The 26258-nt window shown below is 36.6% G+C and overlaps 3 protein-coding genes across 3 annotated transcripts; 1 reads left to right on the top strand and 2 right to left on the bottom strand.

Annotated features, from left to right (window-relative positions):
- Nucleotides 1–2402: 2402 nt before the first annotated feature.
- On the top strand, nucleotides 2403–4708 carry LOC108211494 (ABC transporter G family member 10). Its single transcript, XM_017383102.2, has one exon. It carries the CDS (start codon nucleotides 2549–2551, stop codon nucleotides 4391–4393), a length of 1845 nt encoding a protein of 614 aa, XP_017238591.1. The 5' UTR covers nucleotides 2403–2548; the 3' UTR covers nucleotides 4394–4708.
- A 1563-nt stretch (nucleotides 4709–6271) lies between these two features.
- Nucleotides 6272–11751, bottom strand: LOC108215184 (ubiquitin-conjugating enzyme E2 36). The gene is made up of 8 exons (XM_064089645.1): nucleotides 11593–11751; nucleotides 11486–11513; nucleotides 11301–11387; nucleotides 9521–9579; nucleotides 7551–7592; nucleotides 7402–7475; nucleotides 6646–6743; nucleotides 6272–6553 (listed from the first exon to the last, which is right to left on the bottom strand). The coding sequence occupies exons 1-8, from the start codon at nucleotides 11626–11628 to the stop codon at nucleotides 6516–6518; spliced, it is 462 nt and encodes a 153-aa protein (XP_063945715.1). The 5' UTR covers nucleotides 11629–11751; the 3' UTR covers nucleotides 6272–6515.
- Nucleotides 11752–16442: 4691 nt separating this feature from the next.
- On the bottom strand, nucleotides 16443–18218 carry LOC135151669 (uncharacterized). Its single transcript, XM_064090704.1, has 2 exons — nucleotides 17706–18218; nucleotides 16443–16691 (listed from the first exon to the last, which is right to left on the bottom strand). The coding sequence occupies exons 1-2, from the start codon at nucleotides 18147–18149 to the stop codon at nucleotides 16596–16598; spliced, it is 540 nt and encodes a 179-aa protein (XP_063946774.1). The 5' UTR covers nucleotides 18150–18218; the 3' UTR covers nucleotides 16443–16595.
- Between the last annotated feature and the right edge of the window lie 8040 nt (nucleotides 18219–26258).

The raw sequence follows: 26258 nt of genomic DNA on the forward strand, positions 1-26258 counted from the left end.
TGACTGAAGTGGTATTAACCAACTTTAATTATTGACTAAGGAGGCTTAGCTAATATTTATACATATTAAGGTGTGTTTAATGAAATAAATTTTGATCGTAATTTATGTGTTTAAAATAGGGTCTTGCTCTTTAAAATAAGTGAACCGGTTTGATCCGTTTTCGGTTTTTTTTAAATAATATTGATATATCCTAGTTTCCAATACTTACAAACTAAAAGTTTACATCTCTTATAAAAAATAAAATAAATGTTAATTACAACTATCTTGCAAGGTGGTTTACTAAAAACAAATCCTTATGTACCTTTTTAGTTGTGACATTTTTATTTTTTTTTGTTGGTCAAATTGACTAATTTTTGACCAAAAATTATAAGTTATTTTTTCATTATTTTAAAAAACTGAAAATTACATTGTAAAGTAGATTAAAAGTTATTTCTGGTGACATATTTTTTTATTTCTTGAATTGATAAAATATTAATAAATTTATAAATAATTTAGCCATACGACAATATTTATAAATATACGACAACCGAGCATAATCGCTATAATACAAACAATAGAACAATTATAAATCACAGAACATTATATTATATAATATAATTAATAAGCAGAATAATGATCCTAATAATTGTTAAAGTTGAAACATATTAGTAATTAATTGATAATTATGTTAAAACCGCGTATAAATAATAAATTATAATTATATATATTGGATAGTTAAAGATAAAAATATTATTTAGTATTAACAAAAAAATTATGGTTGATACCGATAACCCCGTTTGAATGTGAACTCTGATTCCGGTAAACCCAACTCTGTGTGTGTTGGACATACTTGATATCAACATTTAATTAACAGAAATTGAAGATTAGAATTTATTCAAATTCTGTGATTAGTTTTTAACAGCGGTAGACTATATCTAAATTTGTCGTCAGTTTCTCAAGAACTGGTTTTCAAAAGCAAATTGATTCTGATCAAAATCATATATTTTGCAGAGATATGCTAGTTCATAATTAATAACTATCCGTTATCATTGGTATAATCGTAGCTCTTAAGGTGAATTATAATTGAATTCTTTTTTATAAGTACATTGGCAAATAAAATATTTTATAATATGTCATAAAGTTAGTACAACAAGAACATTAATTATCAAAACAAAATGATTAAATAGAATGAAAATACAAACTATCACTCACCTTCATTTGTATTCTCACTTTTATTTGTATTGTATATGCTACTAAAATTTGTTATAACTTTTTATCATTATCATTGTGAATATTAATTAATGGTGGTAAACAATAAAGATTACTTGACTGGGTCTCCATTTTTCTTTTTCCTTTTTTGTTAATATTGTTTTTTTTGTCTAAGATTTGCGACGGTGGAATAATGTGCATCTTCAAGATAGGACAAAAATAGCAAGTATATGGTTCTAATTTCTAAAAATGATTGTCATGTCTGTATAGGTTGCATTTCTAAGATTTATTATTTACTAACCTTTTTGTTTGTAGATTAAAATAGAAGAATAATGAAACTTGTAAAGATTTTGCATAATTTTTTTCCTTAAAATCTTGGACACCAATTGTATCAAATAAAAACCGCAAATCTGATATTGATTGAATGTATATTGTAACCTCCCTCATTAGTTTAATCATAAATAAGAAAAGATTTCTGTATATTGTAACCTCCCTCATTAGTTTAATCATAAATAAGAAAAGATTTTTGTAATCTTTTTTCTCAATCATTTTTTAGTTCATAATCATGTTTGCCTGATTAGTTTGTGAAATGAATGTTGAATACACGTAGTTTTCACAATATATGTTGATTAATTAGCTATCTTTCATGATCTTTCTTAATTATTAATTAAGCTTTTATTATTTTTCAAAAAAAAATTAAGCTTTTATTATTTATGGTAGATAAATAATTATCAAGTAAAAACTAGACAACTCATATCTAATTTTTAAAGGAACTGGACACACATATCTCAAGAAACTGTTATAATGAACACCATTTGTGAAACTGTTGAGTGGTCAGATATCAATAATGAAACAACTAGCAGCATGAAATCCCTTTTTCTCATGTTTTGGGTCAAGTAGGTTACTAGATGTTTCACCTCTTAAACATTTTTGGTGCTAATTTGCAAGTTTGCTAGTGTGACTGTTTTAATAATCTTAGCAGATAACAGATGGAGTAGGTCATTTAATCATGCTTCAGCTAAGAACAGTAACATTTCATAAAAAGCCATCCAAAATGGCTGCTTATGCTGTGCAAATTGTGCTCGGCAAGGATATCCCACGTTGAACCGTTTAAATAACCTAAAAAGAAACGGAATCTCAGCATTAAAATAACCAAAGTGCAGCTGTAACTCCCACATTAAAATCACCACAGCTGTTTTGTTATATATATGGCTGTTAACAGATAATATTATGTACACACATTGGGTTAATACAAATGCCCATTCAGATTAGTACCCCCATCACCACCTTTGCGGCTAGTTTGGTGAGTTAGCTCATCTTCCCTTTTACTTCTTAGAATTTTGGAAACTTTTGATTATTCATGCCTTTGCCAATGAGTATGGTGAATCCTAGTGATCACAAAATTACCCAGTTCAGTATTAGAGCCAAGAACCTCTCCTACAAATTGCCTTCCAGAAAACGGTACCACAGATATTTCAATTTGTGTCCTTGGGAGGAGTCGAGTAACGAGATGGGTAAGTACATTTTGAAGGATGTAGACTGTGAAGCCAAACCAGGAGAGATAACAGCAGTTGCTGGTCCGAGTGGAGCGGGGAAAACTACTTTGCTGGAAATTCTTGCTGGATACATCAGCCAGAGTAAGGTGTCGGGGCAAGTACTAGTAAATGACCAGGCTATGAACACTATGCACTTCCGCAGATTATCCAGTTATGTCACGCAAGATGAAGCCCTCTTCCCTTTACTTACTGTTGAAGAAACGCTTGTTTACAGCGCACGTTTCAGGCTTCATGGGGGTGTATCCAGAGCCACAACAAGAGCCAAGCAGCTGCTGCAGGAGCTTGGATTAGAACATGTTGCTGGTGCTAGGATTGGCGATGAATCAAAACGTGGTATATCCGGTGGTGAAAAGAGAAGGGTATCAATTGGTGTCGCTCTTGTTCATGACCCTGCTGTGCTGCTTCTTGATGAACCAACATCAGGACTGGACTCTGCAGCAGCTCTCCAGGTGATGTTGCTACTTAAATCTATGGCCAAAAATCAAAGTAAGACGATCATTCTAACCATTCATCAGCCTGGGTTCCGAATTATAGAACTGTTTGATCAGGTTATCTTGTTATCCAAGGGGATTGTTCTTCATCAAGGGTCACTTCATCATCTAGAAGAGCGGCTAAAGATTGCAGGTCATTGCATTCCTATGCAAGTCAATATACTTGAATATTCAATCGATGTGACTGAAGGCCTGCTCAAAGATATGGAAGAATGTAACATCTTAGTAGATGAAGCTAAACATGAACAAGAGTGTGTCGAGATCATCTCCTTTATGGGTCATGTTGATGAAAATTATATGCTCTACTCAAATTCATTCTTGAAGGAGGTATTCATACTCTGTCAGAGATTCACATATAACATATTTAGAACCAAACAGTTATTCTCTGCAAAATTAACTCAGTCAATAGTTGTTGGACTTCTACTGGGAACAATATTCATGAATGCTAACAAAGACCATGACACGGTTAAGCTTCATACTAGACTTGGTTTCTTTGCTTTTAATCTCAGCTTCTTACTCTCCTCCTCCATAGAAGCTCTCCCAATTTTCGTGCAAGAAAGGAGGATTTTAATGCGTGAAACCTCAAGTGGAGCTTACAGAATCGCTTCTTATGTAACAGCAAGCACCGTTATATTCCTGCCTTTCCTTTTAGTAGGGGCTAGCCTCTACTCGATCACAGTTTACTGGTTAGTAGGATTAAGGCGAGACATTGACAGGTTCTTCTACTTCTCACTAGTTGTTTGGTTGGTTTCCTTGATGTCAAATTCTTTTGTGGCATTCTGTAGTGCTCTATTCCCAAATTTCGTCATGGGGATGTCTTTTACAGGAGGAATAATGGGCTCATTCTTTCTGTTTTCTGGGTATTTCATATCTAAGGATGAATTGCCCAAGTACTGGAAATTTATGCATTACCTGAGTTTGTTCAAGTATCCGTTCGAGTCTTTTTTAATAAATGAGTTTGGAGGAGATGATAAAAATACAAGGTGCTTGGAGTTAACTGAAGGAGCGTGTGTGTATGGCCAAGAATTTCTGATGCACCAAAATCTCAAGGAGTCGCAAAAGTGGAGCAATTTAGGTGTGATGGTATCGTTTATCTCGGTTTATCGGTTTCTTTCTTTTGTGGTTCTGTGGTACAGATCTTACAAAAGCAGAACCTAGAAGGCTGGCAAGCTTTACAGTCACAAACGGAATGCTCAGAGAGTGGCTACCGCTGTTTGGTTCAGGTTTCGGTTCTGTTCTTGAGGTTGAAAAGAATTAGTGCAAATGAAAGCTACTTTGCCTTCTCAATAATAGTGAATATAAACATCAATTTGTTTGTGAGGGAGTGGGGAAAAAACAAAATGTAACACAATTCCAGAAGTCAGTTTGCAATACAATCTCTCATTATTTGTGTTGCACAGAGATATCATGTGAAACTGAAATATTTTCACAGTGAGGACAGTAATACAAAGAATGTTACTTTTTAACGACAAAGGCACTTGTAAAGGTGAAACAATGTACTAGATATCTAGCTTTTAAATTTATGTATTGTATAGTAAGAACTAAGATCAGAGCACATTTTTAAGGACCTGGTTCTTCACTTTGAGATGGCAGCTAAATAACGTTTCAAACATTTGAATGTTGATCGAGGTCAAAGTCACTTTGAGATACTTAGTAGATGATAAACGATTTAAACATTTGAATGTTGATTGATGTTAAGTCCGTATATTTTGAATATAGCATACCCGGAAACTAGCCAAGAGAATCTTCAATAGAATTATCGGCTTTAAAATCCGTTAAAATATAAAATCAAAAAGGCGTTCAACTCGAATGAAATTGGCTATAACTACTAGTATATCATTTTCATTACATGTAAACGCATACCTTTTTGACCAAAATTAGTTGTCTCTCTTATTAGGAAAAGCCAATACAAAAATTTTGTCTTTTGACATCCTGATACAGACTTCAATATCTTTCAACACAGACAAAATAATGGTACATTAGTCGACTAGAGAAGACCGTCACAACTTTCATTGTTAGCCAATCAAGATCTACAGATAGGAGTTTCAGAAGCTTGTTCCTCAATTAAGTCAGTTGATTTCCTCACTTATATGCTCTGCAGTTTCCCAGTGTGAGCTTTCCTTTGTTAATTTTAACAATCGAGGCCTATTTCTTAGTTATTGGACTTTCATGAAATTTCGGAAATATTTCATACAAGCTCAAGAGCAACTTCACTATTCTGACATCAAATCGGAAGCATAACACATTGTTATATATCCAATTTGTGGTCCTTTGTAGGATGAAATTTAAGAACGAACCTCGAGGCCTGAGAATCGAATTTCTGAGAAGCGCCCGTCCTTCAGTGTCGTTGATGCTCGCTTCTTTGCAACCAGTTAAAAAGATTCACTTTCCTGCTTCCCAGAGACAGAATTATCATACATAAGGTTTTTACTTACAAATTTATTATTTTTCGAGGAACATCCATAGCAACATTGGTCTATTATTATCAGCCTTGAGAACCAAAAAAATATACTCCAAATCAAAAGCTAAGAGTAACTTGAACATATAGAAGGCCGGGTTTTTTGATTGGTTCAGACTTCAGAGGAATGAGGAAACTAAGTGCATTTCAAAACTTGACATTCACATTTACCACTAGTCCACAACACTCACTCAGTTGTTCCATGAGCTTTGTTAAGCCAAAGTGTTTGACTACAAATTGATCAGCATAAAGCCCGATAAAATGAAAAATTATGAATTTTCCAGCACCAAAATACCAGATATCCATCACTCATCCTCCAGAAACATGTGCAATTGTTCCAGAGTATCAGAGTATAGAAACATTCCTGGAAAACATACCAAATCATCGATCATGCCAAATATGTAGTAAATAAGAAACCTAATTGAATATATTGGGGGGTTCTAATGCTCTTTATTTGCACCGAGTGCAATCAGTTGGATGGAGTAAAATTCATGGAAATTAGCAAGTATAATCAAGAAATTACAAATGTTGAGATGAAGACATTAAACAAGTGAATACGATGTAATTTACATCAGATATTGGTCATCATCAAGCTTCTAATTTATTGCTCAATTTCAAAGTTCTGAAATATTGAACAATCTTTGAGAATGGTGCCTTGAAGAAATTAGGTCTGTAGTTCATACAATATATATTGAACAAGAAACGCGCGATGGTTTGTACAATTGTTTTTACAGTTTAACAAATAACTAAATGAAACCATTCAGCTATATTAATTAGCAGGAAATTAGCAGAGCTGATAACTGCAACTAGCATATCCCCTTTTCACTCCCCGGTTGCGTACAATCGACTCCATTCTTTAGCTGCAAGTTCTCAGTGACAAACAATATAAATTAAGAAAATAAATATAATGCAAGAAACAACTTTTATGGAATCACTTTTACTTGACTATTACCCGTTTCAACGGCTTCAACTTCATTTGTCTTCCAGTGCTTAGCAACATTCTCAGAAAGTGGATCATCTGGGTTTGGAGCACTAAGAAGTGCTTGGATACTGACTCGTAAAGAACACAATAACACTGGTTAATGATAAACAACGATATTTGATAGATTCTATCCTGAATAAGTAACTATTAATTAATACCAAAAGCAACTCACTAAATTTATTTGTATAGCCATGCTTAGGGGTATGAATGAGGCCACAATTCGTGAGATATTCGAGCTTTGCTTGAAAAATATCTGAATACTATTAAAAAAAAAGAAGGCCCAGCTCGAGTTTTAAGTTATTTGACTCGTGAGGCTCCCGAGCTTAATCCAGCTTATAGTTTTGTTATTATTTATATGCTATTTACATATTTTTATAAAATTAATCAAATTTAATGAACTTAAGCCAAACTTGTCATATACAAGCTTTTCAAAATATTAAAAAAGCCAATTTAAGCATTCGAGCCTAGCAGCATATCAAACGTTTTTCAAGCTCAACTCCAAGCTTAAAATGTATTGTTTGGTCGAGCTTGAGCCCAAACTTTTTAGTCAAGCTCACTGTTTGGGTTGGCTCAAGTACACCCCTAAACTCGTGCTGCCAAAAAGTGTGAAATCATTGTCGGTATCATCAAACAAAACATGCTTGGAGAACTTCAATACATGCAAAGGGTCGGCTACAGGAGAAATAAGATATATTCATTTAGCTAATTAGAGAAATAAGATATTACCTCAACAACACTGTGCGAATTTGGAGGGCAGGACTCCACTTGTCCTTAAGAATATCTAGGCAAATCCGTCCCAACTACACAGACAATATACAATGAGAGCAAGATATACAAATTTATGCACAGAATAATAGTCACTAAATGCTACTTGCCTTGTCAATATTAGGATGGTATATTTTGGTCAGAAAGCGAACCTGTAGAAAATTCAATTGATACAAAGCACGGTCATCAAAACCCCAATCCCTAGTGCCAACAGTAGTAAAGATGAGATTATTTAAGAACTAGATACCGGATTCACCGTGTAAGTACAATCATAAAAATCATAGTGAAATAAGGCATAAAATTAACGAGTACGAAGCATTCTTAACTCCTATGAGCTCAATATAACAATACAACATTCTGCAAAACGACAGACATCAACAAAAAATCAGGTAACACAGATGGGTTGCCAATCACCCTTTTGAATAAGATATGTAAATAATCGCATTCCTTAATGCTCTAGCCAGACTTGATGCCTAGACTAGAAAGCTGATGTTGACTTCCAGTACTAAATACAGGTTGAAATTTCCAGAAATTACGAAGATTCAACCTGTGTGTCAGCATCTACTTCTTTCCTGCTTGGTAATTTTAAGTTTTTTACTAGGTGTACGCTTCGGGCGCTTGGCATCCGGCGAGCCTTGCGTATCTACGCCACTCGATTTTCATTAAGAAGGCTTAGCTGCCTCCAAATTAGACAAGAACACATGCTACACAAAATGTCCTGTTTCCAGTAGATAACATTATCAGTGAGCTTGATGAGATGTAGCAGAATTGTGGCTACACTACAGAGGCCGACATCGAGCACCTTAAGTGTTATAACTTTACCACACTTTCAAATAAAAAGTTTATCTTCATCTACTACAGGTTTTCTGTTCACAGGTCTCTTTGTTAAGAAAGAAAAGTACTACCCTTTTCTGTTGGCAATTTAGAACTGATCTTAAGGTTCACAACAATCATATGGACATAATTCTTCCTAATTGTTTTATTTTCGAATAGCAAATAAGTCCAAACATAATTATCCTATGAAAAAAAAATCTGTTGTTTTGTTCGGAGCAAAATTTTTATATATTCCCTCTGTGGCCCTCAAATTGGCCTATTTTGAATTGTCATACTCAAGTTGACCAAAGTTTTGACTAGGACTTAAAAATTATCATTATATATATTTACAAAAAAAATATCACAAGAAAATACATTAGACCAAAGTTTGATTAATAGTTAAAATTACGGGCATAGATAATACAAAACAAATATTACAAGAAAATACATTAGACCTATTATTAGATTGAATTCATGAATCTGTCAAATGTAGAAGAAAAAAAATTGGTAGTCAAACATTGGTCAATTTGACTTTGAAAAGTATAAATAAGACCGTCTGAGTGGGACAGAGGGAGTAACTCATTGTATTGGATATCCTATTAAAGGTGATACTTGATGGGCTACTCATACAGAGCAAACAACTTACAGCACACAAAACGTAGAAGCCTGATCACTGAGAGTGTAACTGGGTTACAAGCTTTCAACACACACTGATCTGTGATCTGGTTTTGCAGACAAATAAAATATCTTGGCCTTTTAAAAGTGTAAATATTATACCACTTTTGACTCCTTTTAAAAGTGTAAATATGATGCCACAAGAGGTAATATAAATTATCAATATGTTACCAGAGAACTCTGCAGAACTGAGTTTGCAAATAACGCCAAATCAATATTACCCTTATCTCGAAGAGTTTGAATATTTAAACTCTAAAGCACTTACAGTTGATTTGAAAGGTTATAGCCAAGCATGTACACCTCGAACTCTTGTTACCAAACTAGAACTCTTATTACCCTTGCCTCTTGGTAATAAGAGTTCGAGTATCACCTTTGTGGAAGCATGGGGATGTAAGTATAAAGTTCTTCTAGATGACCTTAACAAAAATAATACTGACACCCATGTTGACTAGGCATCTTTCTGAATATCATGAAGTGCTGATATAGTTTTACATTATAATGTTTTTTAAAGAAGAATACTTCATTAATGCCTTTAAGATGCCATATTCCTCACTATAACCGGGAAGAAAAAGGGATCACAACTATAGTATACCTTTGGTGCAGCCATTGGATACTCTTCAGGCAGAAAGAGCTCCAACTTGAATACCCCTCCTATACATTAAGTCGAATCAAATAATTACATCATATGCCACATATTTCCAGTATTACAAGGGTGAAAGTAAGACAGGCCTTTGATAACACTGAGAAAGGAAACAAACTCTTTTTTCTATTTTTTATTAATGTATGTACAGTAATTGTCAACAGACTAAACCCGGTAGTAGTCTCGGAGATATAATTAAAAACAAAGATGTTAAAGGTTCTTAATATCAATGAATACACATTGGTGATCACCTGTTTCATATAATCGAATATTTGAAACTTTGAAAATCCATTTCCAGTTCAAACAACAAAATCCTGCAGCCAACTTGTTTTAACTTCACTCAGAAACGACACAACATGCACCAGTGAACTTATTTACTATTTTACTCCGACTATTCAGTTTTGGTCACGTACCCATTGCCAAAACTTATTCCATGTTGGATATTTTGACTAGAATGTATACACTAAGACCAACTAAAAAACCACATAGGATATGAACTTATGATGCAAAAAGAACAAAAATGAGATGGAAAGCCGAAAGATAAATGAGAAAAAAGAATAAGACAACTAATTTGCAAAGTCCTTGACAAAATTGGAAAATCATGTTTGACTCAATGTTTATCAATTTTCCAATACATTTTATGATATTCTTGTATATTAGTATTACATATTATGCCATGTCGACAAGACGCTCATTCCCCAATTTTTAGAATATCAGACAAACACCTCATATATGTGCCATCTTTGACAAACCACACTAGAATTTGGAGTAACACACCTTACCCATAAAAGAAACTGCCCCCTCCGACCCACCCAAATGTTTACATTTGGGTTAAAGGGCAAGGAGGTTAAGAAATAAGTAAAGTGTGAGTGGAAAAGTAAGAAAAAGTGAAGATAGTGGTGAGACCTGATTAAATTGTCAGTAACTTAGTACCTGACTACTACTGTACCCAATTGGAATGCTAATGTACAACTTGATAGCTCACAGAAATATGACAGAAAAATATTGAAAGCTACACAAAAATCTTTATAAAGTCTACCATAAACTTACAATAGGTTGCAAAAAAATTCACCAACTTTATATACAAATCATCACTTTTTATTTATTCCCTCCGTTTCAAATTACATGTCCACTTTTAAAAAAATTACACATATTAAGAAAAACTAACTGTTGTAGAAATTTTTTATTCATAATCATATGTATTTGTATTGACCAAATATATATGTGCAATATAGATTATATTGGAAATATAAATTATAAGGAGGCGCTTGGTTCATGGTTAATAAGTCGTAAACTGAAATCATCTATTGGTGTTAGGATTAGCAATTTTTTGTGTGGAATGAGAACCTCAACCCCTCTTGGTGGAAAAATCATTCCTTTCCCACACTTGGGATACCTATTCTCATATCTCTCATTCTCATTCTCGATTTTCATTCCCATCCACACCCCATCCTCACACCCCCTAAATATGTGGTATAAAATCGATATTGAAAGTACAAATGATGAAGTGCACTACACTAAAAATTGAAGCGACAACTATTTTGAAACATTTTTTTTTCAAAACTGGACATTTAATTTGAAACTGAAGGAGCTACTAACAGATAAAGTACACCAACTAATTAAATGTGCTATGGTACCATATTAAAATAACCAACTCTCTAAGACTTTTAAAGTATTCGATGAAGGACTTAATTTCATAACATACAAATTCATAAGATTGGATTAGTACTACCTTCATAAGGAGATTGAGAGGGACCAAGTATCATGACATTGAAATATCTCATGTTTTCTTCCGAAGGCGAAGCACTTATTCCAGGAGCTACAATCACAACACCAAACAAATTAAAATCCCACCCTTTTAAAATCATATCCAAAATGTATAAATACAACCGATCTCAACATAAAAAACAGGATTACCTGGCTCGCTGAGAAGCCGTTGTGTTTCCTAAAACATTAAAAAAAAAAAAAAAATTAGCACACATATTTTTAGGTAATTGTTAAAGACGAATGTGGGGATGTTTTACCTTGATGATTCTACGAGGTAAATTGCTATTGGCCATGTCTTCAGCAAGTCAAACCAGTTTGAAACACGAGAGAGAGAGAGAGAGAGATGAGTTGAATTATAAAGTGAATCCGGCTTCAGATGTCGGAAAAATTTTAAAGACCAGATTCAATTTGTTAGTACTGTATAATTTATAATTTATTTTCTTTTCTTATTATTTCGTTCACACAATGGGTGTACACGGTTCGGGTTGGATGGGTTAAAGAAATTTAACGACCCAACCCAATTATATCGGGTTTTTAAATTCTCAACCCAAACCATAAAAATTAAATTCATAACCCAAACCAATTTGTATTACTTCGGTTCGGTTCGGATCGGTTTGATCGGGTTATGAAATATAAAATAATTTATTTTCCATGATCTAGCAAAATCAAATTTCGGCACATCAAAAGATAAAACTTTAACTGAATGTACTACAGCAAGGGGAAATACCCCGTGTATACAAAATGACTTAAGCACTATAACATCTTAAAAAACGTGCACCACTTATCAAAACAATTAAAACTCGATACCAAATTAAGCTCGATACCAGAAGTTTCAGAATTATAGCAATAAATTTAAAAATTAAGTTGAATAGAAATGATTAGTAAAGCACAATAAATCAACAATTAGCAAAATATAATAAATCAATAAATCAGTTAAATGGACTATGCTAACATATTATGGGTTACTAGGGTGGGGTGAATGATTTTTATATGTAATTTAATATTTTTTAATCGGGTTGGGTTGGATCGGTTAAAAAAAACCGAACCCCGTGTCCAACCTGATTAAATCGGGTTACTCATTTTTTTAATCCAATTATCAATCGGGTCAAAAAAGTTCGGATTAGTTCGGGTGAAATATGATCGGTTTGGGTTGGTTTGGTCGATTTCACGGACCCGTGTACACCCCTAGTTCACACCCAAGATGCAAACTACATATATTTTCCTTTTATTATTTAATAAACAGAAGTTTAATTGAATAAAGTAATTTTTTTTATATTTATAAGCAGAATACTCTTTGTAAATACAATATCTTGTTTACTCAGTTTTACAAACAATATTCTAATTATATTTTACATTTTGACCTACATTTTAGAAAAATAATTATAACAATATTTAAATAAAATCTGATATAATTTATTGGAACATTAAAATTTTTGCATAACAAGGTTAAAGTAGCAGGGAATTATGTGCCGAAAATGATTATTATTAGAATTTATAATATATTTGATTTTATTAATTTTTTATATATGAATTCTATTTTAAAACATCAATTAATAAGGTTAATAGTGCCCGATTCAGGCTTCGAGAAAGAAATCCAAGAATTTCTTGGAAAACTAGTGGCGTGTGTGAATTCTTTGAAGACAAAGGGCAACCTTCTAATCCGATCGAGATCGATAGAACCTAAAATGAATAAAACATCAGACAAATGACAACTAGAAATTACTGAATCAAATGTTGCTCTACATTCATAACAGTTATATTTAATTCAAAGTAACACAATGTTATACTCCCTGTCACATTTCTATTTTTGTTGATCAAATTGACTAATCTTTTACCAAAAATTATAGGTCATTTTTTCATCTAAAAAACTGAAAATTACATTTTAAAGTAGATTAAAAGTTATTTCCGGCGACATATTTTTTTATTTTTTCACTTGATAAACTATTAATAAATTTCTGTCAAATTTTGGTCAGTTTGACCGACACAAAATCAAAGGTGACAACTAAAAAAGGTCAGAGGAAGTATAATGCACATATGAGAGATTTTTACCAACATTAATTTGATTTGCATGTAGATTGTTTAATCAAAATTTGAGAGATAAAATCAAATGTTCGACGACATGCATAAATATATAACATTATATTAATTATTCAAATATTTTATATACACATATATTATGTGCTCCTTATTCTTCCCCTCTCCCTCGATCTTCATATAATTTTTGTCGACACTAAGACTTAAACTCTGCAATACATAATTAATACATATACATACATATATATATATATATATATATATATACATATACATACATATATATATATATATATATATATATATATATATATATTTGTATATAATTTTTTACTAAAAGTCGGTCACTCGTGGTCGATGATAGATGGATCTTCGGTTGATAAATTATCTACTACTCTATTATTATCTTATCACTAATTCGATGGATGTTTATATTTATTCTTTAACATTTTATATGATAATTATTTATTTATCATTCATTTTATAATGTAATTGTCTTTTTTCTAGAAGATGTTGTGGGATTTAATTGTTACTTGTTACTGTATGTAAAAGTAATAGATGATTATATTCTTTTTCCATCCATTTAACATATATTATAGTCTAAGTTTAGAGGATGGTATTGCATCGTAATTTTTAATGGCAAATTTTGGGAGGATGACTTTAATGGATTTTATAGACTTTTAATAACTCTTGTTGACTTCTTAAGATTTCAAAAAAAGTTCATGACTCCAAAGACAATGACTTTTAAAAACTTTAACAGACTTTTTTTTTTTACAAATTCATGACTTTCAAATATTTTAATAGACTTTTATTAAAATCATAAATAGTCTCTTTGAAACTTTTTGGACTTTTTGCTATACCCTCTATCTTCTACTATATCCCAAGTTGGGTGTATGTTCTCAAATCTGACGACTGCAAAATTGAGTACAAAGTATTATTGTTGTATTATATATACTGTTTACTGAATCATATTTATAAACATCATGTTAATTGTGATCTTGTATCATATTTTAGTATTTAAGCATATCATAATTTTACGGATTTTAGAGTGCAGTAAGATTTTATAAAAGCGTGGCTGTTAGGAGATTTTATAAAGGCATTAATTAGGTGCTCCTTATTTCAAAAAAAAAAATAAAAAAAATAGGTGCTCCTGAATTTTTATTAGACAAATTGCCCTCAGGGTTCCTTGAGAAAGTTGGAGACAGAGGGAACCAGGCTCGGATTTTAGACCATTCAAGTATTGGAGGTTTCGTTAGAGCAACTCCAATGCAATGCTATACTTGGTTCTATTGCTATATTATAGCATCAAAAGTAAAAAAACTCAACTCCAAAGTGGTGCTATACTTGGATGCATCCATGCTTAGATGCATCCTTGGTTCTATATTTGAAACCAAGAATGGATCCATCCATGTTGCCACATCATCAATAACTAGAAATTGGAAACTAGTTAATGAGTTAGGTAAAAATTAATGAGTTTGTTCTATATAGAAGTTAGGTCAAAGTTAATGAGTTGGTTAGATTTGAAACTAGTTATAGAACTTAGCATTGGAGTGCAAGTTTTATTTTAGCACCAAAAAACACTTTTTGGTGCTATATTATAGCAATAGCAATAGATATATAGCATCTAGCATTGGACTTGCTCTTAGTCATTGTGGATGGAACTCTGTCACTGAAAGCATGCACTTAATTTGGAGTTCCTATTACTGCCATCCCAATGCATTTGGACCAGCCCATAAATGCTAGATTGGTGAAGGAATTCGGGACAGGAATTGAGGTACTCAGAGATAAAAGACGGAAGACTTGAAAGAGAGGGGATTGCCTCTGTCATTGAACAAGGTTGTTTCCAAGAAGAATGGAAGAATTGGGGAGACTTTTCACAGAGGATGAACCCAGATTGGAGCTGGTTAATTGAGGGAAGATAAAGTCATGTCAAATCTTGACAATAATGGCCTGACAATTTTCTCAAAAAATAGAGTTAAGTTCCATGTAGTTCACATATTTACTGTATTATCGTAGACCACGTATGTTCTGCAACTATAGAATGGCATAAAAACATTGCAAAATGTATAAAACTTATTATTTTGTGAAATACATTCCATAAATATCACTATTTCATGAAAAATATTGAAAATCATTTATGTTCGACAAGTAGAACACATATGTTCTGTGATATAAAAATATGTTCTGCAAACTTAACATGTTTTGCAGAATAATGTGTTTTTCACTATTTAACTTGTAAAATGTTTAGAATTGTCAAAATTTTTAACAAAATAATGATGTTTGCGATGTTTAACACATTTTGCAATGTTTTTATGTCATTCTATAGTTGCAGAACATACACTACTAGAAAAACGGGTAAAATTGACCGAAATTTTCGGTCAATTTTAGTTAAAATTGACCGGAATCGACGGTCAGTCTTAGCTTAGTGGATTTTAGTCATTTTCGGTCAAAAATAGTTAATTTTGACCGGGTAAAAGCGACCGGTTAATTTTGACCGGGTAAAATTGACCGACAAATTCGACCGTTTGCGGTCAATTTTGACTATCATTTTCACACTTCAAATTTTCACGAAAATTTGAATTTCCCGCCTATTTTTAAATTATTTTGACCAACTCAGTCAAATTTATTTTTTTGACCACTTATATCCAGTCATATTTATAAATTTGACCACTTATTTCAATTGGTCAATTTTATATTTTTGACTAGTATGTTGTAGTCAAATTTATAATTTTGATTGCTGTTGGGTGGTCAAATTTATAATTTTGACTGCTCTTGGGTGGTCAAATTTATAATTTTGACGGGATTCGTTCAAATATAATAAGTTTAATTCGACCGAAAACAGCCAAATTTATCATTAAAATTACCAAAAAAAAAACGGCATGACCTTGCTATATATACTACTATCCCACCTGTAATCCAATCACAACAATCCAATTCAATCCAATCCAATCACAACAACCAATTTAATGTAAACTTAAATTAGATAAACATTGTAAACAAACTTGATTGTGCACCATTCATAACTACTAATACCATTCACAACTACTGATAGAATAAGTGTTACGCTGCAAATTTAATAACTACAGCAGTTAGAAATTGTATCACCAAGGTTAGGCTAACAACTTACAACATTATATGCATACATCCACATGGTTTCAAAAGTCTAAGTGAGTTTCAAAAAGTTAGCCTCAAAAGATGAGTTAGTCGCTTATAAACCTTGCATCAGTTACAAGGGAAATTGATCTGCATCTTCGTCTATGTCTTCATCAGCATGGTTTCCTGAGATGTCGCGATCCATTGGAGCTTTTTCAATACTAGTACCCTGCACGCAATTATTATTGATGATTAATTATGCATCACTTTAATATTCTTGTTTGAAGCCTGAGAAAACTATTATTTAAACTAATTTCCAGTATAAGGACTATTTTTAAGTATGTTTTATTAAGGCTGGTGAAAATTATAGCACCAGGTGGAGTGCAGACTTAATTTCGCAAATTATATGGTTGTCTGTACTCAGTGTTACCAATTCTATCATTGAAAACTGCAGTCTTTTTAGTTAAAGACAACTGCCTAGTTAATTAGCTCGGTCAGAACTTTAAGCTTATATTTGTACAGCTTGGTGGTGGTTATATATTACAACAGTACAACAGAGAATGATAACAAAAATAGCAACTTAAATACAAGAAAACTAAGTAGAAAACACTGAAAACAGTGATATCAAAAATAGCAACTTAAATACAAGAAAACTAAGTAGAAAACTATGAACGACGACAAAATGCAAGAAATGCAGAAAATTAAGTAGAAATCTGGACCAGTTGTATTTCCCCCAATGAAACTAGTATCTAAATGCAGGAAATTTTTAAGAGCTCCTATTGTATTTTCAGCAAAATCCATGAATGTGACTTAACCGGAGGGACTATCTTGCTGATTTTGATCACTGTACATTACTTAACCAAACCAAGTGTCAAAACAAAATCAAATATATTCAGTATAAGCAGACCTTAAAGAGCAGAGGGACTACTGTCTACTGTGCAAGTATGGCCTAATCAAGATCAAATTCCAACCCTACAAATCAATCAGCATGCAAAGAATTGGTCCAACCTATAATCCTTGGATACTAAACTAAAACAAAGTCAAACATAGTTCCACTTGACCCATCACCTATATCTATCAATATATCACATCTGTTGCACCAGCTATGACTCTTAAATCGGATCACTGACACTTATTTATGCCAAGATTTCCCCAAAAGTACAAAGAAAAGCAATGAAGCACGTTTAATCAAAAGAAAGTATGAAGCAGGTATAGAAAAAGAAAATATGATGTACAATATTACCTCTAAAATGACCTTATCGTTCATTTTGAGGGCATCCACAACAAAAGCCGTTGCCAAGCGCATATACTGACTCCACGATTCTTGCTGCATCGGATCATCATGATCTGGAAAGGCCTCATCAGCAAGGCGATGCATCTGCTCGTTTAAAAAGCTACGTGGGACCTCGCTCATCTCTAAAGAACGAACCATTCGATGCACCTCTGCTGAAACCCTCACGACGAGATCCACTGAATCATTAGATAGCTGTGATGGAGTAGAATTCTGTTTGGGCTGGGTGCTCGCAAACTTGGCTGCCTCATAGGCTCCGAGAACCTCTGTCACTGGATGTCGAGGGAAAAGGATAGCTTTTCCCTTTTTCGGAGGCCTCACTTGTATTATTAAGCTCAATGCCTTCCTTCGCTGATTCATTTTGAGAGTATTCGGTGATGGTGGAGGATCTGCCATCTCCTCATCCTCTGGTTCTGTGGGTTGTGAAGCCAATGCCTTTTCAATATCTTCATGAAAATATGTAATATTTGAAAAAATAAAAATTAATCCAGTATATAACTAAAACAGCTGCATTTGTCATAGACAAATTAATCTACATATTTAAGATCATATCCAATAACTTGGACATCTATTTAAATGTAAGATTTTATTTTATAATTAAAAGTGCATTTACTTATAACATAATTTATGCGGCGAAAAAGCAACTCAAGCTATATCAATTTAATAAGCATAGTATTAATATACCTTCAATTTCTGAGTTTTTGGATCGTCAAGGCAGTACACATGGGATATGAACTCCAACTCAGAAATTTTCCCATTGTTTTTTTCTTCGAGCTCCTGTATGCCAAAGTAGAATATATTTTAATATCCATGAAAATGTGGATTGCATTCAATATTGAGCAAGAAAATTCCATTCAATAACAGAGGGGGTACTAAACATTGAAATCCACAATATTGAGCAAGACAATTCCATTCAATAACAATCAGTTAAATAAAAGAAGTTTCTAAATCAGGGAAGAAAGAAAACTGTTTAACAAATAAAATCTAGTTATAATTCCTGCCAAAATAAATCACATTAAACAAACTGCACTTGAATCTAATGTAGATATCTAGACATGACAGCATTTACAAATTAGGTATCACCAATTGTATAGGGTATGTTGTTCCAACAAAGTGAATCATGTATGAAATAACATATTTATAGTTTTAAAATCTGAACAGGACAGCCTAACAAGTAATATATATGATAAAAAAAGTATTCTGTTAAGTGCCAAACGTCAACTAATAGGCCAAGTGTACAACGCCATGCCTAATAATTTTAATTCCTATTTATCACACCAAGTTGCCGAATGGGTTCTACACAGTTATTCATTCCTGATGTGGACAGACACCACCAACTCATATACCAATACCCCTGTAAGGTTGAATTACTGCACCTGACTACACATAATTTAATTTGAGTTAACAAGTACTAAGAGAGACAATCAGAAGTAAATTACAAGTAGGTTTGGAATCTTTTATGATCAAACCGCCTAATAAATAACAAAATGCTAATATAACAGAAGAGACAGTCAAGAATGCAAAAGAGGGACAATCAGGAACCCAATTACAACAGAGTTCAAAGCACACCAGAAACCAATATATCTACGCAGATTAAACATAGAAATTGTTAACATGGGATACCTTAACTCTTGTTTTAATATAAATATATTTTCTGTTTTTTCGACTTTCTCTGTAAAACATCATATGAGGTTCCAACTTTGCTGGATGAACTTGGAAAAACTCTTCTCAAGATGGACTCTTTAGTTCATTATGACATTTGCATCATATTCTAGTTATATGTTTTAAGAGTAAGGTTTTCGGTAAGAAAGAAAATATAACATAAAATTCGAGTACCTCTGCAATGGGTCACTTCATGTTCCAAATGGCTGAATGAAAATAAAAAATGGAAAACGTGTCTTTTACTCTTTGTATTAACATATGATACTAAAATTACATCATTTCGGCAACTTTTACATACTTGGCCCAGGGATTACAGCATAATTAGCACTTATATATAAAATTCTTTGTTTTCAATCATTGTTTCTATTAATTTGTAAAATCAACTTGCCTAATCAAGCAAGGCACATAATAACTTTATCTTTACAGGAAAAAAGGCCTCATTTGTCATTGTTGTGCCATAAAATCTCCCTGGGCTTATTTTATAGCCCATCATGTTATTTGGGCTTCACTTGGGCTTATTGGAATCATTTGGTTAAGAATAATGGGCTTCACCATGGCTGGGTGGATCATTGAAGGTGTGCAAGAAGGTACCTGGACTTACACTGGAAGCTTAACGAAGGCTGCCATCAGAATGGGGTTGCACCTGAAGGCGCTTTAGGGGTTACCGCTGCTAGGGGTTACCGCTAAGTGCATCCTGGCTTGCAGTTACGGGGCTGTAGTTAGGGGATGCCGCTGGCAGGGCTTCCGCCGCCTAGGCAGAATGGCAGGCAGACTCCAAACAGGACTCTTCTTCCTTGTTTCTAGGAGGACGAATTGGAGACATATTGGGAGTGTATTAGCTATTATTTATCTACGAATTGAGGGATAAATACATCTATTATGAAGATAATTATGATCAGAGGAGATAATTCACATATATTCGGATATATATTGAAGATGAAGGCTTCAAGTGACCTACTTGGAGTGGGATACCGCTGGATAACTACTGAAAGAAGGCTGTTTTATCCTAAACTAGAGGGGATAAGAGCTTATCTCTTCAGAGTCCTAAATCAAGAACTACATGGGCTTGATCCCTATAAATATAGGGTATGTAGGCACCTTGCAAAGGGACGAGGATCATTTTCACGAGTTCTACACTCTAAAGAGAGGCACGTGTAACCTTTGTGACAGATATTTCCGGGCAATCGCAGGACGGAATTCCATAATTCCGGCCTCATTGTTTGGTTCTTTGCAAGCTCAGCCCTTAAACACACTTGTTTCTCATTTGTTTTCTTAGTTTATGTTAACGGTAGCCCCTAAGAGCTAACCGCGATTTTCGTAGTCGTAACAGATATCCCTATAATTGTGCTATACGGTTCTGGGGGTGTTGTATCAATTCCTCTCACAACACTTTTTGGCGCTAGAAGGAGGGGATTACTGATCTTAGAGAGGAGAGATGTCAGAAATTCCCGAAAATACTGAAAACCCCAAGACGCCGGAAGGCGCTACGCAGGATGAAAGTGATCCTCCAAGCGGAGAACTGACCCGCGAGGAGATGAAGGCAAAAATGAAGAGAATGAGTAGGAGGATTGCCTCCTTGAAAAGAAAGTCAGCAAGGTCGAAAAAGGCTAGCAAGGTGACTCCCACCAAGCTAGATTTCGGTGCAGAAGGCGGCAGGAAAGAAGGTGGCAACCCTGAGAAAGAAGCTAACCCCGAAATGGATGATAGAGAGCACTCACAGGCCGCTAGCGTGTTCGACCGCCTTGGGAGGAAATTGACCGAGCAAGACTTGCGGCACAGGCTTGGCAACAAGGCCCCTAACGGGGATGGACCTGAAGGCTCGCAACATAGGGCTCCTCCCAGTCAGCGACATGAGAAGCCCGTGTCTGAAGCTCGGTCAAGGGATAAAAACCAAAGGCCGTCAAAGGTTATCTCCATTCATGACGATGAGGAAAGCTCAGGGTCGCACAATGATAATGAAGTAAGCAAAAAGAAAGATCAGCCCCTGAATGATGACTATGAGGTTGCACTTGATGACGGGGATGATAAATGCAAGATGGAAGAACTGTTGGAAGCCCTAAAGAAGGTGAAAGCCGATAAGAAGTCGAAAGCCGAGCTTACCGTAAAGTCACCCTTTACTAAGAAGGTTAGGGAGTCACCCCTACCTCGTATCTACAGGGGGGTGGGCGACCTGCGATTTAACGGAACCACGGATCCCGTGGAGTATCTTAGCCGGTTCGACACTGAGATGGAGGTCTACCAGATTCCAGACCTCACAAAATGTCGCTTGTTGGCTGCAACCCTCAGGGATGACGCTCATCACTGGTTCAAGAGGCTTCCCGCTGATTCCATCAGCTCTTGGAGGAAAATGTGCGAACTGTTTGTGGGACAATTCAGGGCTTCCGTCACTTACGCCCCACCTGCCAACACTCTGGCCAATATTAAGCAAAAGGAACATGAGACATTGAGGGAGTATTTTAAGCGCTTCAACGCAGAGGTACCCTGGGTTAGGCCAACTTCGAAGGAAACCCTGAAGAACTTCTTGATAGCGGGGGTAAGGCCTGGAACAGACTTTTGGAAGGAGTTGCAAGGGCGGGAGCCTGAAACCCTAGCTGACTTCTTTGCTAGGGCTGAACCCCATAAAGTGATCGAGGAATCCCTGGCTAAGTTGAAGAAGGAGTCAAAATCTGAAAGCCGTAGCAGCTGGAAAAACAAGAGGGATAGGTCTTACAGCCCAGATAGGAGGAACACCTACAAGAGGAATCCCTACGTAAGGCCTGCTGGTGAAAAATCCTCGAGCCGAGACGGCAAGACCTCACCCATTACCGTGAACACAACCAGCACGCAGGGCTTCGACAAGTCAAGGTTGACAATGAGAAAGGCAAGAGAAGCGAGGTACCACGAATACACGCCACTAACGGCTTCTATAGATCACATTTTTGAGGTCGGAGACAAGGCGAGACTCTTCCGGAAGCCCTTTCGAAGTGGACCCCCTGGAAAGAAAGATCAGGGAAAATATTGTGCTTTCCACGATTTGAACGGACATGACACGGCGGAATGTATTCATCTTAAAGACCACATAGAGGATCTTATCAGAACAGGATACCTGACGGAGTTTGTAGCCCAAGAGGCTAAGAAATATAAGGAAAAGAAAGCTGAAAGGACAAATAACCAGGAAGCCAACCGTAACACCCGTGCTGGTAGTGTACGAATGATCATCGGAGGGCCCTTCGTGGGAGGCCAGGGACGCAGTGCTATGAAGAGATATGTACGGGAAGCCCGAGGGCCGCCCTTAACCAATGTGTGCCATCTGTCTGAAAGGCCTCCCAAAATGTTCAAAGGGGAGACTATGGACATTACCTTCACTGAGGGGGATGCGCGCGCGGTACACCATCCTCATAGCGATGCCTTGGTGGTAACAGCCGTGATCGGAAATGTCAATGTACACAGGCTTCTTGTCGATAACGGAAGCTCTGTCAACATCTTGGCCTACAGCGCGTACCAAAGAATGAAAATGGCGGATAAAGATATGATGGCTTGCTATAATGAGCTGTATGGTTTCACGGGGAATGCTGTCCAGATTGTTGGAAGGGTAAGACTCCCGATCACCCTTGGAGTGGAACCCCGGGCTGTCACTCAGGTTGCAGAGTTCATGGTAGTGAACGAAGACATCTCCTATAACGGGATCCTGGGCAGACCTATCTTAAGGGACATGCGGATTGTAACCTCAATATACCACTTATCCATGAAGTTCCCAACCCCCAATGGGGTAGGATGTGTACGAGGATGTCAGGCTGACTCTCGGGAATGCTATAGCAAGGCTTTGAAATCTGCAGTAAAAGCCTGTAAAGAAGCCCAGCAAATGGATGAAGACATCCCGGAGAGCTGTTACAAGCAAGTGGATACAGAAAAGGAACCCGAAACCAAGGCTCAGGGAAGGGTATTGATAAAATTTGTGAAAGCAACCTGCAACATGGTGATTATCGTACAACATCCGGGGGAAGATCCTTATCTAGAAGCCTCGCATGCCGTGCATGAAGGGCTTGCACCCACGGATGAACTCCCAACAAAGAATATTGATACAGCTGAAACCCTGGTTGAAGGGATTGTGGAAGATGTTACTGACAGTGACTTCGAAGGAGATGGTCAAAAACAGCCCCAGAATAAAAAGCAAGAAAATGAGTGCGAGGCACCTTGTGACTTCAATAGTGCTATGGTAACCCATCAACTCGGAAACCGAACACGGCTTCCCGTTCATGAAATCCTGGGTACGCAACCCCAAGAGGGTGGCAACAAAGAGGTTACCGTTGAGATCGACCTCGACCCAAGGATGCCGGAAACCCAGGTGAAGACTGGAGCGGCTGGGGATACCCTGTCCATCTTGGTGGATGAGTCCGACCCCACTAAAGAACTAAAAATTGGGGAACAGTTGGGACCGGACCTAAGGGAAACCCTGACCGCATTCTTAAAGAATAATCTGGACGTCTTCGCTTGGAACCATTCGGATATGATCGGGATTCACCCGGAAGTCATGTGCCACCACCTCAATATTGACCCAGACAGGAAGGGAGTCAGACAGAAGAGAAGACCAATTAGCGGGGAAAGGGCTACCGCTCTTCAAGAAGAGGTAGACCGACTATTGAAGGCAGGCCTAGTGAAAGAAGCTTTTTACCCTACATGGCTAGCAAACCCAGTGTTGGTGAAAAAACCTAACGGAAAATGGAGGACTTGCATAGACTTTACTGATCTGAACAAGGCTTGCCCTAAGGACAGCTTCCCGCTCCCTCGAATTGACCAATTGGTGGATTCCACTGCGGGGCATGCACTGTTAAGCTTCATGGACGCCTACTCGGGCTACAATCAGATCCCCATGTTCGAGCCAGATCAGGAACACACTTCCTTCATCACCGACAGGGGGCTTTATTGCTATATAGGCATGCCGTTTGGGTTACTAAATGCTGGGGCTACATATCAGAGGCTGGTCAATAAGATGTTTAAAGATCAGATTGGAAGGACTATGGAAGTGTATGTAGATGACATGTTAGTAAAGTCAAAGGAAGCTAACGATCATATTACGCACTTGTCAGAGATGTTCGATATACTGAGGAATTACAGGATGAAGTTGAATCCCCAAAAATGCGTATTCGGGGTTGAATCCGGCAAGTTCTTGGGCTTCATTGTCAATCACAGGGGAATCGAGGCTAACCCTGCGAAGATCAAGGCCTTAATTGAAATGAGGTCGCCTAGGAACGTAAAGGAGGTGCAATGCCTTACAGGCCGGGTCGCCGCCCTAAACCGGTTCATCTCGAAATCCTCAGACAAATGTAGAGAATTTTTTGCAGCCATAAAAAAGGGGCAAAAATTTGAATGGACGACAGAATGTGAGGCTGCTTTCCTGAAGCTGAAGGAGCAACTTGGAAGCCCGCCACTGTTGGCCAAGCCAACGGAGGGTGAAGCCTTGATCCTTTACCTAGGGGTTTCCGAGTTCTCAATTAGCGCCGTCCTGATCAAGGAGGAAGAGCAAGCCCAACAGCCAGTATACTATGTGAGCAAGAGATTACTTGATGCTGAAACCCGCTACTCAAACATGGAGAAGTTAGCCTACGCACTAATTTTGGCTTCCCGCAAATTAAGGCCTTACTTTCAGGCTCACAAGATTGAAGTACGAACATCCTTCCCTCTCAGACAGGTCTTGCACAAGCCAGAAGCCTCGGGAAGAATCATGAAGTGGGCAGTCGAGTTGGGCCAGTTTGACATAGAATACAAGCCTAGAACCGCAATAAAGGGGCAAGCACTAGCTGACTTCATCTTGGAATTTCCACCCACTTTTGAAGTCGAAGGGATGGAATGCATACCTGAACCCCAGTCTCCAGTAGCCATACCTGAGAATTGTTCCCCTTGGTGGAACCTGTACGTCGATGGGGCTGTAAATGGAAATGGGGCCGGGGCTGGCATCGTCTTAATCAGTCCGGAAGGCCATAAGCTGCAAAGCTCCATTCATTTCGACTTCAATGCCACTAACAACGACGCGGAGTATGAAGCCTTAATAGCTGGCCTGAAGCTGGCCTTGGAGATGAGAGTAGAAAATATGAATGTTTACAGTGACTCTATGCTGGTAGTCTGGCACATCCGAGGAGGCTTCCAAGCTAGGGGTCCCCGCACCGATCTCTATATGCGGTATGCCCAGGAACTAATTGGGAAATTCAGGGAAATCAAGCTAGAGCAAATACCAAGGTCTGAGAATGCAGATGCCGATGCCCTAGCCAAATTAGGCTCTCAAAGGGATGCACACATGCTCGGGGTGATCCCACTCGAAATCCAGTGTCAGCCTAGCATCCCCAAAATTGAAGTCATGGATGTTGAAGCTGATGAGACTAACCTCTGGACAACCCCAATCCATGAGTACATAGCCAACGGAACCCTGCCTACAGACAAGGATGAGGCCAGGAAATTGAGGTACAAGGCAGCCCAGTATGTCATTTATGATGGAATCCTTTAGAAAAGGGGATTCAATCGGCCCCTCCTCAGGTGTGTTGTTGGGGTAAGATGTGAATACATTATGCGCGAGGTGCATGAAGGGATCTGTGGGAATCACTCGGGGGGTGCCTCCCTCGCTCACAAAATCCTCCGTCAAGGCTACTACTGGCCTACCCTCCACAAGGATGCTCATGCCTTCGCCAGGGCCTGTGACAGTTGCCAAAGGTTCGCCAATACAAACAAGAGCCCCGCGGTACCCCTGAAGACCCTGACAAGCCCCTGGCCGTTTGCTGTTTGGGGTATAGATCTGATTGGTGAATTACCAAAAGGGAAAGGAGGGGTGAAATATGCAGTCGTGGCTGTAGATTACTTTACCAAATGGGCTGA

This window comes from Daucus carota, chromosome 3 (assembly GCF_001625215.2).
Source record: "Daucus carota subsp. sativus chromosome 3, DH1 v3.0, whole genome shotgun sequence".
NCBI classification, from domain to species: domain Eukaryota; kingdom Viridiplantae; phylum Streptophyta; class Magnoliopsida; order Apiales; family Apiaceae; genus Daucus; species Daucus carota.